Source organism: Aythya marila (assembly GCF_965140915.1).
Source record: "Aythya marila genome assembly, chromosome: 7".
Taxonomy (NCBI): Eukaryota; Metazoa; Chordata; class Aves; order Anseriformes; family Anatidae; genus Aythya; species Aythya marila.
In genome coordinates this window covers 29,183,934-29,199,125 of record NC_139048.1, presented here as the reverse complement: position 1 = coordinate 29,199,125, position 15,192 = coordinate 29,183,934, and the positions used below count along the sequence as shown (strand labels likewise).

The window sequence follows — 15,192 nt, the reverse complement described above, 5'->3', positions numbered from 1 at the left end:
TCCCCACAGCCAAGCAGTTGTTACGTGCGGCTGCAGATGCCACTCCAGGCACTAAAATTGCCAATGCCGCTCTAGCTGCAACCCCACACAATTCAACATTATCATTGCAATCCGGTGCAAGCAATGCCCATTTATGTCTGGTGATCTCACGCAACTGTAACAAGCTAGGAGCAAATACAATGAGTTTATCTAAGTAACATGGACATCTGATAGCATTTGCAGCAATACCTTGCCAGGCCCTATCACCACAAATCAGAAAAGCATCAGGAGGTAAGGCCAAAGCTGTACAATTGTTCCAAACACTGTAGTTGTTACCGCTTGTCTCCATGCTATAAACCCCTAAACCCTGCTTAGCAGTGTCATTGTAATCACAGGTGTTATTTGTATTTCTGTACCCGTATGGCCCTTTCCAGGTTCCTGTAGCAGGATCCATCTGATAGCCATGGCTACATTCACATTTGTAGCCACCTTTCAGGTTGATACAGATTTGACTACAGCTACCAGGGTTTTGGCATTCATCAATGTCTCCACAGTTTCTCTTGTCTACAAACTCAAACCCAGCTGGACAGTCACATTCATTTATGATGCATTCCTTCAGGGGCTCATCACCCCAGTCCTTGCAGTCTCTCTGCTGGTTACACACTTTATTGATATCTATGCATTCTCCACTTCTGCACTTGAATTTGCCAGGTCCAGAGCACTGAATAACATTGTTACAGTTTGCTTCATCAGTGCCATCCAGACAGTCTCTCACACCACTGCACTGCCTACTCCCATGGACACAGTTCCCATCTTCACATCTGAACTGGTCTGGCCTGCAGGTCTGAGAAAGGCAGTTAATTTCATCACTTCCATCCTTGCAATCAGGATCTCTGTCACAGTCTTTTTCACCATCACCTTTCCAGGACACTGGGATACACTGGGTTGACTGAGGACCACAGCTGATTTCAGTTACCCGGCATGCTCTCATATGACGCAGCTCAGCACTTTCGTCAGACCCATCTTCACAGTCCAGATCCCCATCACACTGCCGTCTGTTTGGCGCACACTGACCACTGTTGCACACAAAGTCAGATTCAGCACACATGTTCTTCACACAAGCACTCTCATCACTGCCATCTGAGCAGTCTTCACATTTTGTTCTAGCACTGTCGGCAGCAGTGCACAGGCCGGCGAGGGCGAGCAGCAGGCAGAGCGCCCCGCAGCGCGGCAGCGCCCGCCACCGCCCCACACCTGTGTCACTTATACTACTCCTATTACCCCTGCTGTTAGTGTCAGTGGCATCCTCCTGGTTCTGTTTCTGTCTTTGTCGCCCCTTACTCTCCCCCTTTTCTTTTTGCCACTGACCATTCACCACAAATGGATGAGACACATGATTACTAGTTAGGAAAGAGAGTGTAACGTCTGCTATACGGCTGCAGGCAGTGCCGGCTGCAACCTTAGAAGCTGTTTGTGAAACAGCCTGCCGGTGGTCATTTGGCAGGGTAATCTGCGTCTCTGCACTCCTGCCCCGCAATAGAGCTAATTCGTCATTAATAGTCTGTAGAATGTGGCAACCCCACGGAATGTTATCCAGAAACATAGTTATAACACCGATCTGGGGACGAATAGTCTTTTTTGCATTGCAAGGTAAACCTCTTAGAAAAGGAATGCTAGAGAGAAGCAGCACAGCCGCTGCTGCCTCCATGGTTACGTCAGACGGGCTGCAGGGTCCTGATGTCCGTCCCTCTGCTCTGTGCCGACTCGCCACACGGTGAGAGTCGACTACCGTTGTCCACTGACGCCTCTGGTCTCCCGTAGCAACTCCATCTCGGATGTCCCGCATCGCACCGCGATTATTTCAATGTCCCGCGTTTTCCGCGGCTCCTTTTCCCGCGTCCCTGCGCGGTTCCGTTTCCCGCGCTTCCCCGCGGATCTTTTCCCACGCTCCCCACGGTTTCCTTTCCCCGTGTCTTACCGTGAGTCCTTTGTACAGTGTTTGCGGCTCGGTGTCTGGTCAGGTGCAGCGCCGGTCCGATGTCCGCTCCGATGTCCACTCCGATGTCCCGCGCCGCTCCGATGTCTCAGTCTCGGCGCTGTGATGTCGCGGCGCCGCTGGTCCCCGGCGGCACTGGTCCCGGCGCCGCGCCGATGTCCCGGCGCCCGGCGCCGCTGGTCCCAACGCCGCTGGTCTCCTGCTCTACCTGCGTTCAGATGTGCCGGCGCCGCTGGTGTCCCGCTGCGCTGGTGTCCCGCTGAGCTGCGATGTTCGCCCCGGCGCCGCTGCGATGTCTGTGCTCGGCTGCGATGTCTGCTCCGGTGCTGCGATGTCCTGCTCCGGTGCGATGTCTGTCCCGCTGCGATGTCCTGTTCAGGCCCTGTTCAGGTCTCCCGCTGCGATGTCCTGTTCAGGTCCTGTTCAGGTCTCCCGCTGCGATGTCCTGTTCAGGTCCAGTTCAGGTCTCAGCCTGTTCGGGTGCCATTTGTTGCGAAGCACGGACGAAAGCACGACAGACACCAGCAGAGTCAGATCATGCTTCACCATTTTATTGCCCGAATAGTCCAACTTTTATAGTGAATTTTACAGGGGTGGACAGTGTTTCACACAAGATTATTGGTCAAAAGCACTCAGACAAACCGTTAAGAAAATAACACCACCTGCAAGAAAAGAACCCCCCTTTTGATTAGAAGTTAGGAAAACAACCCCCTTTGTGCTTTACGGCCATGTAGGCCTAGTCCTTGAGGCCAGCTGCTGATAACAATATTTTCTGAGTTCCTTAATTGGGTGATGTGGGAGTCATTGCCGTGGGAGCTTCTCACAGTTACTCTGGCAGCCTGGTTTGCTCAGCTACAGCAGGCCCTGAGATTTCTAAGGCCTACCCTGGTTGCTTAAAGCAAGCTTAGATCGAACAATTATGCCAATTCCCAACAACGGTGGACATGCTGCATTTTGACCATGTTACTCCAGGTGCTGCGCGTGGCTTCAGTGGCTACAGCACTGCCAGGACTGCTGCCACTGTAATGGTTGAGCTAGCAGCTGCTGGTGCCTGGAGCAGTGCATGAGGCTGTGAGAGTGTGGGCATTTCCTCAGCAGCACCTCCTACACGTGACAAAGCTTCCTGCTCACCCTGTGCGTGAATCCCAGTGGGATTTTGGTGCCATCTCCCACCTGTTGCAGCAGGATGGTGCTGGTGGGTGCCAGCAGCAGGCGAGTAGCAGGTGAGCAGCAGGCAATCCTGTCATTTCAGTGCATTGGGTGGAAGTGGTGAGTCTGGGGCTTGTCCTCTGTTCTGACCCTCAGGTACAGCTTGTGAATGAGGCAGAATAACTGTGAGGAGAAACAGCCTAGAGCTGGCTGCCTTTTCCTTTGTTGAGTTTTTGTTTTGTTTTCCTTTTCTGGGGCATAAAACCTCTGCAGCAAGCCAAAGCTGCTCAACCACCTCCTCTTCTTGCAGTGCTGCACTTGGGCAGTGCTGGAGCCAGAGACAGCACCTCCAGGATTCGTAGAACAAAATCACAGAATGGTTTGGGTTGGAAGGGACCTTAAAGCCTATCCTGTTCCAACCCCTGCCACAGACAGGGGCACCTCCTATTAGACCAAGGTTGCCCAAAGCCCCATCCAACCTGGCCTTGGGCACTGCTGGGGTAGAGCATCCACAGCTTCTCTGGGCAGCCTGGGACAGTGTCTTGCCACCCTCACAGTGAAGAATTTCTTCCTAATGTCTAACCTAAACCTACACTTAGTTTAAAGCCATTCCCCCTTGTCCTATCACTACACCCCCTGACAAAGAGCCCCTCTCCAGCTTTCCTGTAGCCCCCTTTAGGCACTGGAAAGCTGCTATCAGGTCTCTCTGGAGCCTTTTCTACTTCAGGCTGAACAATCCCAGCTCCCTCAGCCTGTCTTCACAAGAAGAGGTGCTTCAGCCTCTTGATCATCCTTATGGCTTCCTCTGGACCCTCTCTGACAGGTCCTTCCTGTGCTGGCTGCTCCTGAAGGCTCCTGGGGCCTCACGAAACCTGTCTTCTGCAGCACAGGGCTCCCAGGCTAGCGAAGTAGGGGGAGCTGGAAAGATCTCCGTTGTTGAAGGCTGCAAGACCTCAGGGTGGTGCCCACCCACATCCCAAGTCCAGTGATGGCTCCAGAGACTGGAGACAGCCCTGCAGGCCTGGCATCCCCAGCAGCAGCACTGCCAGGGAGGAGCAAGCTCCAAGAGCCACCAGCCAAAGGGTTATGTGCCACCAGAGACATGCCAGGGATGCCAAAGCTAAACAGGGGTCACACCACATGCCCTTCACTTCCTTGCTTGAAATAAAGTTTTCTCAATGGCACCAGCCACCCAGGAAAGGCTGGCCCATGGACTCTGCAAAAAGCTGATCACCCCAAAAAGAAGCAGCAGTGAGCCCAGAGTCTGTGATTATGATTTTTACTTATTTTTTAAGACCAAGGGTGGACACTCAGACACTTAGAGTCTGGGAAAAATGAAGAAAGATGTTTCCAGATGGAAGCTTCAGAGCTAAACATACAAGGGGGAGCACTGAGCAGCAGACTTGGTTTCTCCCGTGTGATCTTCATACCTCAGAGCACCTGAGCCTGCAGGCTCAGGGACTTAACATTTTCAGTTATCTCAGCATGGAAATATCTCATTAGGGGCTTCCTGCTTTGGGACGTGTTTTTGATGGCCTGCCTCTGCTGCTGGAGGTCCCAGGGCAGTGCATGGTGCTTGCTGCACTGCTGTAGCTGTGGCTGGTGGCAGGCACCAGATGCGGGGTGACATCCCTCCTTATGTAATATCCTCCACCCCATTTGTCCCTACCAGCACCTGTGCTTCCCTCTGCACAGCCTTCACGCTGTCCCTGCCCTCCCTTTCCACATTTCCCTCCACTCTACCCAGCTCCAGTTGGTTTGTTGGTCAGGGACCGCTGTAGCTGAGGAGCAAGGATTAAAGCTGGACAAACCAGTTGTTTTAAACAGAATAAAACATTTTAAACCTCACAGGGAAATCACTTATGTCCCTTTAAAAATTGCTCTCTGCTCCTATTTGCAAGGCATTTTCAAAGCCTTTTTTTTTGCCCTTTGTTCCTTCTAGAGAGGAGAAAGGGAAAAAAAGCAATTACAGATCCTAAGCTTCTTGGATAAATGCCATACCAGCAACCTCCTGTGATTATTTTTTTTCTTTATGGATGGAAAAATCATCTCCATCATCAATTGATTTTGGAGTTATTTGGGGCAAAGGCCAAAGGTTCCTTCTGCCTTTCTGGCTCCACCTGCATTGCAAGACAGCACCTTTACTCTCACCTCCACGTTGCAGTGCTCTGCTGCAGGCTGGAACTTTTTGCTAGCAGCTGGTGACAAAAAAACAAAGTTCACCCCACCCCATGTCCATATGCTGTTGGGAGGGCTGTTTGCACCATCATCTTTCAATAATGCTGCTAGAAAACGTCAGACAAAAAGTAAGCTAGACTGTGAAAGTGTTGTGCCTTGTTATCTAGGGGCTTTCAGACATACTCTGCTCTGTACACTTAAGGCAAGATTGCAGAAGATAGAGGTATGGCAAATATAATGTTTTTTTCTGCATGCATGGTTTCACTCAGGAGCAGCGCAACCCTAAGCCACTCCAACAGCCCTTCTCAGACACTGCTCCATACAAACACAGTCCTCACCTGCAGGGGCTGGTAGGGAAGTGTGATACTCATCCAGCAGGCTAGCTGATGGGGTTGGGAGGATGAAGGGCTTCCTAGAAGATGGCATACAGTGGATGTTTCTCTGTGTTACCCCGGCTGCATTTTTGGCAGTGATTAAGTCTGTGCAATTCTTGTGTCTGTCTGGAGTTCAGAAAATCATTTACCAAGATCAGGCAAGGTATGTCTTAGAAAGTTGCTACTACCCAGAGGAGTCCTGCTGATGACGAGACACAACAACTCAGCAGCACAGAGGCAGACAAATTTATCTGTAGTTTGGTTTTGGGGGTATCAGAGAAGAGAGGTTTGTGGCTCATGGAAGATGAATATAAGCATGGCTCTGCTCAGAAATCCTCTCCAAGGGATGAGGTACGCAGACACAAAGGGACTGTAGCAAAGTACCTCCCGAGATACTTATGCATCCCAAACCGCACAACCCCTGTTGTCTCCTTTCCACTTTCCTGTAAGGGAGTGGATCCTTGCATGTGACTGCAAATATTCCTGCATGGCCACGGCACTATCAATAATGTTTGCTGGTGGTGGCAGCTGGTACATTTGCATCTTGTGACTATTTCTAGTGCTTCAGACTTTCTTCCTTGGGCCTTTGAATCCCCTGGTGGCACCTTGCCCGAAGCAAATTGTGGATGGGACCCTGGAAAGAGAGACATCTGTTAACACGCATTTGTGAGATCTTTGCTCTTTGTGTATCAGCAGAGGTCCTGCTGTGACCATTCAATTATCAGAAACAGTCATGCTTTAAAATGAGAAGCTGGCTTAGCCCAAGAATGCAAGGTAATGATGCTGGAGTTAAACGAGTTAAGTGATCTTTATTTGATATTAGTGCAGAACTGACTGCTGCACAGAGTAAGACTTGAAGCACAGGGCTCAGCTGCAGCCCGTGTTAGGAAGTCTTGCAGAAACAGTCACTTATTTCAGCTTTTGCCAGCACATTAAGCACTGCAGGAGCTCTGTAGGACACAGGTTGCTAGTGCAAAGGTCTGGCTGCACACTGATTCGCCTGGACAAGCTCTCCGTGTGCTTATAGCCAGCCCATTTCCCAACACCCTGCCCATCCTTTAACACCTCACCTCCCACAGGCTCACTGGGATGTTTTTTGTCTTGCATGGTTTCCAGCACACAGGATAGGAAGAGCAAGGCATCACACACAACAAAGCAAAATATGGGGGAAATACTGTCTTCTTTTCAATTTATTCTGCACATTTCATTTATGTGCTGGAGGGCTCTCCTCTCTCTTCACAAGCAGTTACAAGCTGTTACAAAATGTAATATGCCACTGGGCAGTTAGAGTGTTTGTTTTTGTGGAGGCGTATGATTGCGAAGAGCAGAAGCAACAAGAAAAGTGAGGCCTTTCAGCAAAGTCTCTTATGACCAGGAGCATCATGTCAAATTCAAGACAGCTTTTCTTCCTTGCTTATAACCTGTTACTCCTGAAAAAGCAGTCAAGTTTAAAATGTCACTCTGTCAGCCACTTAGCATCACCTTACCCCCATGTACGTGTAAAGCAACAGTTTTCTGTCATATAGACCATTACATGCTACTGTCAAAAGCAGACCCAGTAGGCCGTAGCATGTTGGTGAGCACTTTCAGACATGGTTTCACAACTTAGAGTTGTGAAACAGCATAATTTTACAAAGTGAAGTGCAAATGCCAATGAAAGTGCAAGGGAGCTGAGGTCCCTGTGTGGCACTCCAGCACAGTTGTGGGCACACCATGCTTCTTCCAGACTGTGAGCCTGTCTCAGATGCAGCAAACTCAGAACAAAGTATCCCTTTGGTAGCTGGAATAGTATAAGGAAAACCTGGAACTATTGGTGCCGAGAGCAGGATACTTGAACTATATTGACCATTAACACTGTCACTAATATGTCAATAATCCAGGTGCTGGGAAGAGGGTGACATGCTGCTTCAGTGACCTTTGGATCACATCACATGCTGCCACTGTGTATAGATTTTACAGTAAGTGATAAAGATGATTTCAAAAGTCAAGGCAGTATTAGGCTGTTCAGATTCAATTTTCTGTAATGCTTTTATCTAAAAAAACAGAAAATACAGCAATGCTGATCTGGCCTTGGAAAAGGTAAGTAGGGTGTTCACCTACTTTATTTATACCTTGTCCCATGAGCCCAGAAAGCTACAGCCAAACACACCAGCTTGGCCCAGAGTTAGCTAGGATGGGAAAGTGCTACAAAGCAGGACAGAAACTTGTTTGAATACTTTAGGGCTTAGACTGCAACAGAATTACCTTCAGACCCATGCCATTCTGCAGTACTCTGGGAAGAGATCACCAGCTGGCAGAGTAACAGAAACAACTTGCTAACAAGGCTTTCACATCATACACACACTTTTTATTCCTTATGCTTTTCTCTTTTTTAAAAAGGGCTTTTAAAAAATAAATAGAAATATTACCTCTTTTATCTTCAATAAGAGACAGCCTGAGCTGTGTTGCAGTATGAAATTAAGATGGTACGGTCCCAACCCTGGAAATTTTTGCCTGTGAAGGCAAGTGGTACAGACCTGGATTTATAGAGTCGTTTCTCTGGCACTGTGGGGCTGGGGCTGGCTGCAGGCTGAGGGATCTCCATGCTCTCACTGGGCCCTACTTCCATGGGGTCCACTTGGAATTGCTCCGAAGTCTCCATGCTGACATCCATTGGCACACTTGCACCCTGCTGCATGGGACAGCTCATGTGCTTGGTGCCACTGCAGAGACAACATTTTGTATCCTTTCTCAGCAGATGCCATGTGAGCCCAGAGCAAAGGAAACAAAAGGTATTTAATGATGAAGTCATAAAGCAGGTCAAGTCAGACTTTTTTGAGTTATTGCATGAAAGACATTTGGCTGCACAAAACACCCACAGAGGCCATAAAGCTGCTTGAGAGCTAAGCAAAAGTATTTAGCACTGCTGCATTATAGCACACAGCTTAGTCCCTAAGTTTTATTCTTCTATCCAGAAAGCATAACTTATTCACAGGCTTGACTCCCAACTTAGGTTGGACAGGACCTCTGAAGGCCTTTAGTCCAATCCTCTGCCTCAAACAGGATGTACTGTATGACTGGAGCACGTCACCCAAGCAAGTGTCGAAAGACTCCATAGACCCAGGCTCCCTGTCCCTTTGGGCACCCATCACATGGCTGCACCCCCATGGCAGAAAGGAAAGGAATTTTCTCTTCATCCCATCATCCAGGTCACTGACACTGGTTTTAAGCAGTATCAATCCCTGTATTAATCCCTGTAGTAAATGCAGCGCTCGCTCGAAAGCAGCCAGCTGGGAAAACCATCCACTGTATTTACAAAGACTCCCTGTGCTCTACTCACACTTCTTGGGAGTGGAATATCACAAAGAGTTGCAGATAAAGCAGGAAACATGCAAAAGGTGACGCAGAGAGACGTTGGACTTTGCATTTAAACTCAAGAAAGCATGAGAGAACTAAGACACACTTCAACGTTAAGATAAGGTGAAAAAAACTTAATTTCTGAGTCTAACTTGCTTACTCTGGAAAGGGAGCAAACCAGCAGAGAAGCATAACACTACCTCTATCTGGGAAAGCCCGTTGTGATATTGCAATTCAGCAGTTACCTTTTCACTTTCTTTGGTCTACCAAATCGGAAGTCAGCAGGATAAAGGTGAATGGTGACCAAGTGATCCTTTCTGTCTTTGCTGCTCTTGAATTTCTCTGCACAGCCTTCTACCAAGCACTTGTACTGAAAGACAAGAAAAAAAAAAAAGACACCACTGGCAAAGGCAACCTATGGGGGATGCAGGATCATTTTGGTGGGTTCCTCTCCTCCTTCATAATGTCTGAATGGAGCAAAACTAGAAGTTAAAGAAAATATGGCTTTCCCAGTCTCACTGCCTTGCCAGCATCCTGCCACACACAGGGCAACTGCCACTTCTACAGGACTCATCCAGTGGAAGACTCACCATGTTCTGTTTCTCAGCCATTATCTGGAAGAGTGAGTCATGCCACTCCAATATGTGGATATCCAAGAGATGCCCTGAAGGAAAGGAGCGCTTGCAGAAGGAGCAGACATTTCTGTGCAGTGTGTTGTAGTGGTGCTCGTAGCCCTCCAGGGTGTCAAAGACCTGGGAGCACCCAGAGATGTGACAACAGAATTCAGACACCCTACAAGGAAATTAGGATATCAACAGTATGTTACAGCCATATTCAATATAAAAATTAGTGCCTTAATGTAAGCTGTGCATACCTCTTTAGAAGATTTTATTTAACTGTGGCCTTTTTAAGAAGAAAGGGGAGAGGAAGGATTGCAGCCTGCAGCTCCCTCGCAGGGAGCAGAGGGACAGGCGCTGAGCTCTGCTCTCTGGGGACAGCGACAGGACCCGAGGGCACGGCATGGAGCTGGGACAGGGGAGGGTCAGGCTGGGGGGTAGGGAAAGGATCTGCACCCAGAGGTGTTGGGCACTGGGACAGGCTGCCCCGGGACTGGGCCCACAGCACTGAGCTGCTGGAGGTCAAGGAGCTCTCAGGCACAGGATTTGGGGTTTGGGTGGTGCTGCATGGAGCCAGGAGCTGGGCTCAGCGCTCCTTGCGGGTCCCTGCCAGCTCGGGGTACGCGAACAATCCGAAAAACAGCCGAAAGACGCGACGGAGTTAGGATCGTGGCGACGCCGCTCGCTGGGGTCCCCTGTCGGCTGCCACAACCCCAGCACCGCACCTGGGTCTCTCTGCCTCCTCGGCCCGGCCCGTGAGGGCGTCCCGCAGGTACAGGTGCCTCTGCACGTCGCCGTCCTGCAAGAGGAGAGGAGAGCTGGGGGTTGCCCGCGGCCGCGCCGCTCCCCCTTACCCCCGCCCCGCTCCGCCTCACCTCCAGCAGGGGGTGCTGCGGGCCCAGGCGCAGGCGGCGCGGCGCGAAGGAGAAGGGCGGCCGCGGCAGAGCCCGGCAGGGCGGCGGGGGCCGCTCCCGCAGGCGGCGGAGCTGCGCCATGGGGTCAGGCCGGGCAGCGCGCAGGCGCCGACAGCGCTTCCGTGGGGTGGTGGCGGAGGCTTCCGGGAGGAGGCCCGCGGTGGGCTCGGGCTGGGTCTGGGGAGCGGGAGCCGCTCGGAGCCGCGGGGTGAGGACGGGGCACGGCACGGCGGGGCGGGGCGGGGCGGGGCGGGAGGGGGCACGGCGGCGGCCGGGAGAGAGCGGGGCCGCCGCTTGAGGCTGGCCCCGGGGCGGGGATCCACCGCTCGCTGGTTCCTCGCCGGGCGGAGCTTCACGCTGGGGCCTTCAGGCAGCTGCTTCAAACGGTTCTTTTTCCTTTTCTCTTTTCATTTTTCTTTTTCTCTTCTCTTTTTTTCATTTTTTTTTTCATTGTTTCCTTTTCTTTTTTTTCTTTTTTTCCTTTTTGTTTTTCCTTTTTCCCTTTTTCCTTTTTTCTTTTTTAATTTTTCTCTTTTTCGGCAAGCCAAAAGCGCGTCCATATGGTCTCTGCTCAGCACGTCTAAGGCTTGCAGTGTCGAACCCCTCACTGTTGGTTCTGTCCTGCTCTTTCACTTGTGGCCGTCGTAACTGCAGACTTTAACAGTTAATTTTGCGTTCATCTGTTCGTAATAAAGGGCAGTGGAATGTAAAAACCCTTCAGCGTGGAAGAGCTGCCATTGAGTAACTCCAGAAACAATGGGGGCATAGAGGGTTTCGGCTGTGTCTGCAGCGTGTTGCTCAGCATGTCAGCTCTTCTCGTAAAGAGACAGTATACTACTTGGCAGCTCATGTCACTTCCATGATGAAAAGTCCTCTGCTGGTTCACCCACACCTGAAGTGAGCAGAGGTAAACCAGGCCAGATGCGGAGTTGCAGTTTTGCTTGCTTTCTCCCCTTACACGTATTTTTTTTATTCCAATTAAATGTCCCTGTGTACCATGTGGGCTCATAATAAAGTTAGGAAATGTTGTTTGTTTGGTTACATTTTTATATGTAGAAGCAAAATAATATCTCACTGCCTTTCTGTGCACCATGCGGTTTGTAACCTCGGGCAGGAATATGAGTGAGTTCCGCATCCACCACGATGTTAATGAGCTGCTCAGCCTGCTGCATGTCCATGGAGGGGAAGGAGCTGAAGTGTACATCGATCTTCTGCAGAAGAACCGCACGCCGTATGTTACCACCACTGTCTCTGCACACAGTGCTAAGGTAAATGCTGTGCTTTAGTAACGGCTGAGATGTGTTTAAAGTCTTATGGGCAGACCTACTGAAGCATTGTTCTTCCTTTGCAATTGCTGCTAAAAGCGACACGGTCTCCCACAGTATTCTGCTGGAGAAGCTGGCAGCCCACGGCTTGGATAAGTACACTCTTTGCTGGGCTAAAAACTAGCTACACAGCTGGCCCACAGACTGTTGGTTAATGGAGTGAAATCCAGCTCGCGACCAGTCACCAGTGGTGTTCTCCAGTGGTCGGTGTCGGGGCCCTAACTCTTTAATATGTTTACTGATGACTTGGATGGGGGAATTGAATGCACCCTCAGTAAGTTTGCAGATGACACCAAATTGGGGGGAAGTGTCGGTTTGCCATAGGGTAGGAAGGCCATGCAGAGGGACCTGAACAGGATAGGTCGATGGGCAGAGGCCAAGGGGATGATGTTCAACATGGCTAAATGCCGGGTCCTGCACTTTGGTCACAACAACCCCATGCAACACTACAGGCTTGGGGCAGGGTGGCTAGAAACCTGTGCAGAGGAAAAGGACCTGAGGGTGTTGGTCGATGCTCGCCTGAACATGCACCAGCAGTGTGCCCAGGTGGCTAAGAAGGCCAACGGCATCCTGGCTTGTGTCAGGAATAGTGCAGCCAGCAGGACCAGGGAGGTGATTGTCCTCCTGTACTCTGCTCTGGTGAGGCCACACCTCAAGTGCTGTGTTCAGCTTTGGGCCCCTCACTACAAGGACATTGAGGCCCTGGAGCGTGTCCAGAGAAGGGCTACAAAGCTGGTGAAGGGCCTGGCCCACAAGTCCTGTGAGGAGCGGCTGAGGGCACTGGGGTTGTTTGGTCTGGAGAAGAGGAGGCTCAGGGGAGACCTCATTGCTCTCTCCAGGTACCTGAAAAAGAGGTGTGGGGAGCTGTGGGTCGGCCTCTTCTCACAGGTAACTAGTGATAGGACTAGAGGGAATGGCCTCAAGTTGCACCAGGGGAGGTTCAGGTTGGGAATTAGGAGACATTTCTGCTCAGAGAGCGATGAGGCATTGGAATGGGTTGCCCAGGGAGGTGGTGGAGTCACCGTCCCTGGCAGCCTTTAAGGAAAGGTTGGACATAGTGCCCAGGGACATGGTTTAATGGGTAGTAGTGGTGGTAGGGAGATGGTTGGACCAGATGATTTTGGAGGTCTTTTCCAGCCTTAATGATTCTATGATTCTATAAACTGCTGGCTCCACGAAGACAAGGCATCCTATGGAGAAACTAGGCATAAACTCTCTTCAGTGTGATTTCTTTGTGTATAACCTCATCTGGAATCTTGATTTTCAACTTAGAGTAGAAAAGATCTCATCATGAAAAGATAGAATAAAAAAATCCTTGCATCTTGGAGGGACTGGTGAAAGAACATGAGGTTTGTTAAAACTGGGAGAAAAATTAAAAAGAGCTTATTTTGTGCCTGTGATGGTTGTTTCAAATTGTAATTAGAGGGGTTGTTCTCTGGAGAAATAAATGAAAAATAGTTATCCTATGAAATGTGATTGTCTGAACAATATCTGACTTTCTTTCTGAGTACCCACCCATGGTATCAGGGATTTAAAGCCTGACACTCATGACCAGGCATACTTCAATGGCCATTGTACTCCAGACTTACGCATCATTTATGTTACAGCTATAGTTCACTGAAATGTGGGAAGGTTAAAGGAGGAGGCGGCACTGCTGGAGATCCATAGTCCAACCCTTTGTTCATAGCAGGGCCAACATCTCAGCCACAGCAGATTGCTTAGCTGTATTTTGAATACCTTCAAGAGATTCCTTCGTTTGCCTAGGCCCCATCCCACGGCAGCATTGCTCTCTCAGTAAAGGACCCCAGGGACAGCTTGGGCTTTCTTTGGTGCTGTTTGTGTCAGTGCCTCCTGTGCTTTTGCTGTTCCTCTCATGGCAAAGTCTGCAACTCCTCTGTGAGCAATGGGCAACATGCTGTGCCCATGCTCTGGGTTCAATCCTTTTTGTTCATATCTCTATTGTTAGTGAAGCCCCCAAAGAGGACCTGGTATCCAGATGGGGCTTCATTGGTGCCAAGTGCCTTAATAAGCCTGCTGATACAAAACTATTGCTTCAGATTGTGCATGCACAAAGTCAGTTCTGCTACAGATCTTGTGCTTTCCATAATCTTTTCACTCCTGCAGTACCATGGCCATCACCTGAAGTGCTAGGACCGTCCCACACCTCTGTTGTAATTATTAGTAGGAAGCCAATGCTGTATCATTCAGTCCAAAGCCTATACCCTGAAGTACTTTGGAGCCAGCACCAGCCTACACCTTGTCTCCATCCTTGCATAATGCTCCTCCCTTGAATGCTGTGATGATAATGTCTGTTAAACATTTAATATTAACATGGTGTTTTACAGGTTAAAATAGCAGAATTTTCTCGAACACCTGAAGATTTTTTAAAGAAGTACGATGAGCTGAAGTCTAAAAATACAAGACATCTAGATTCTTTAGTATATCTGCTGTCAAAGCTCACAGAAGATAAAGAGGTTTGTTTCTGTATTAGAATTGAGTTTGCTGTAAGTATTCAGAAGTAGTAGCAATGCATTGGTCTTAAGTGCACATGCTTTCTGATGATAATGTTAAGTGAAATGCATTGAAATCAACAGAACACAACCAGTTCTAGCATTTTCTGTTAAATATAACCAGTTCTAGCATTTACATTAAAGTACTACTGAGAATTGCGCTCCTCTTGACATAGTCCACTTTAAGACATGATACTGGGATGTGAAGACCTGTGGTCTGATGCAGCATAACCATCTTATGGTCAGATGTTTTTTGCTTTATTACATGTTGACCAGTATTCACAAAATCTTTTTTTTTTTTTGTGTGTGTACAGACACTCCAGTATTTGCAACAAAATGCTAAAGAAAGAGCGGAACTTGCAGCAAATGCAGTAGCCAGTGGCAGCACAAATTTTTCCATTTCCTCATCTACTTCCAAGATATCTCTACAGGAGCTTGAGGAGCTACGCAAGCAGCTAGGCAGTGTCACAGCCAACTCCAGTGTACAGCAGGTACTAGCGTAGTCTCTTCCCTAGCCTTGGGAACAAGATCTTTCCCTACTGCTTGCATGTAGCTGTGCTCTTTCTTAACTTTTATCATCTAGTGGAATTAAAAATGTTCCTATCTATGCAGATAATATATTTTCTCTCTCAAGATGTGTTAGTCAAATTATACATGTATTAAATCTTTGTGCTGTTCTTCATAAAAGTAGCCTTTTCTATTTAAGTCAGTAAAGGTGAGTTGATTTTAGGCCACAGCAGTCCTTAGTGGCTGGGATCAATATAATTTCTCTTTTCCATTTCAAACTACCTCTTTAACCTGTTCAGGCATTTCC

At 49.1% G+C, this 15,192-nt stretch overlaps 2 protein-coding genes across 4 annotated transcripts in view; one reads left to right on the top strand and one right to left on the bottom strand.

The window, feature by feature from the left end:
• Positions 1-2,513: 2,513 nt before the first annotated feature.
• Positions 2,514-10,745, bottom strand: ZNF511 (zinc finger protein 511). Its single transcript, XM_082764591.1, has 6 exons — positions 10,505-10,745; positions 10,355-10,428; positions 9,603-9,804; positions 9,258-9,382; positions 8,193-8,378; positions 2,514-6,310 (listed from the first exon to the last, which is right to left on the bottom strand). The coding sequence occupies exons 1-6, from the start codon at positions 10,622-10,624 to the stop codon at positions 6,241-6,243; spliced, it is 777 nt and encodes a 258-aa protein (XP_082620717.1). The 5' UTR covers positions 10,625-10,745; the 3' UTR covers positions 2,514-6,240.
• TUBGCP2 (tubulin gamma complex component 2) overlaps positions 10,367-15,192 on the top strand; it is a 28,472-nt gene continuing 23,646 nt past the window's right edge. Inside the window, exons 1-4 of one of the 3 annotated variants that reach the window (XM_082764588.1) lie at positions 10,367-10,627; positions 11,658-11,811; positions 14,214-14,342; positions 14,693-14,869. In XM_082764588.1, coding sequence (XP_082620714.1) covers positions 10,623-10,627; positions 11,658-11,811; positions 14,214-14,342; positions 14,693-14,869 — 465 coding nt within the window. In that variant the 5' untranslated portion in view covers positions 10,367-10,622. Of the gene's footprint in view, positions 10,628-10,703; positions 10,752-10,834; positions 11,451-11,657; positions 11,812-14,213; positions 14,343-14,692; positions 14,870-15,192 lie in introns of those variants that run through there. The other 2 variants (XM_082764589.1, XM_082764590.1) reach the window with 2 other exon arrangements.

Excerpts from the sequence above, each read along its gene's own strand:
- ZNF511 (XM_082764591.1), bottom strand. The coding sequence starts at position 10,624 with ATGGCGCAGCTCCGCCGCCTGCGGGAGCGGCCCCCGCCGCCCTGCCGG. Across the intron at positions 10,429-10,504 it reads CGCAGCACCCCCTGCTGGAG|GACGGCGACGTGCAGAGGCA; the intron begins GTGAGGCGGAGC and ends CTCCTCTTGCAG. Across the intron at positions 9,383-9,602 it reads TGGCTGAGAAACAGAACATG|TACAAGTGCTTGGTAGAAGG; the intron begins GTGAGTCTTCCA and ends CTTGTCTTTCAG.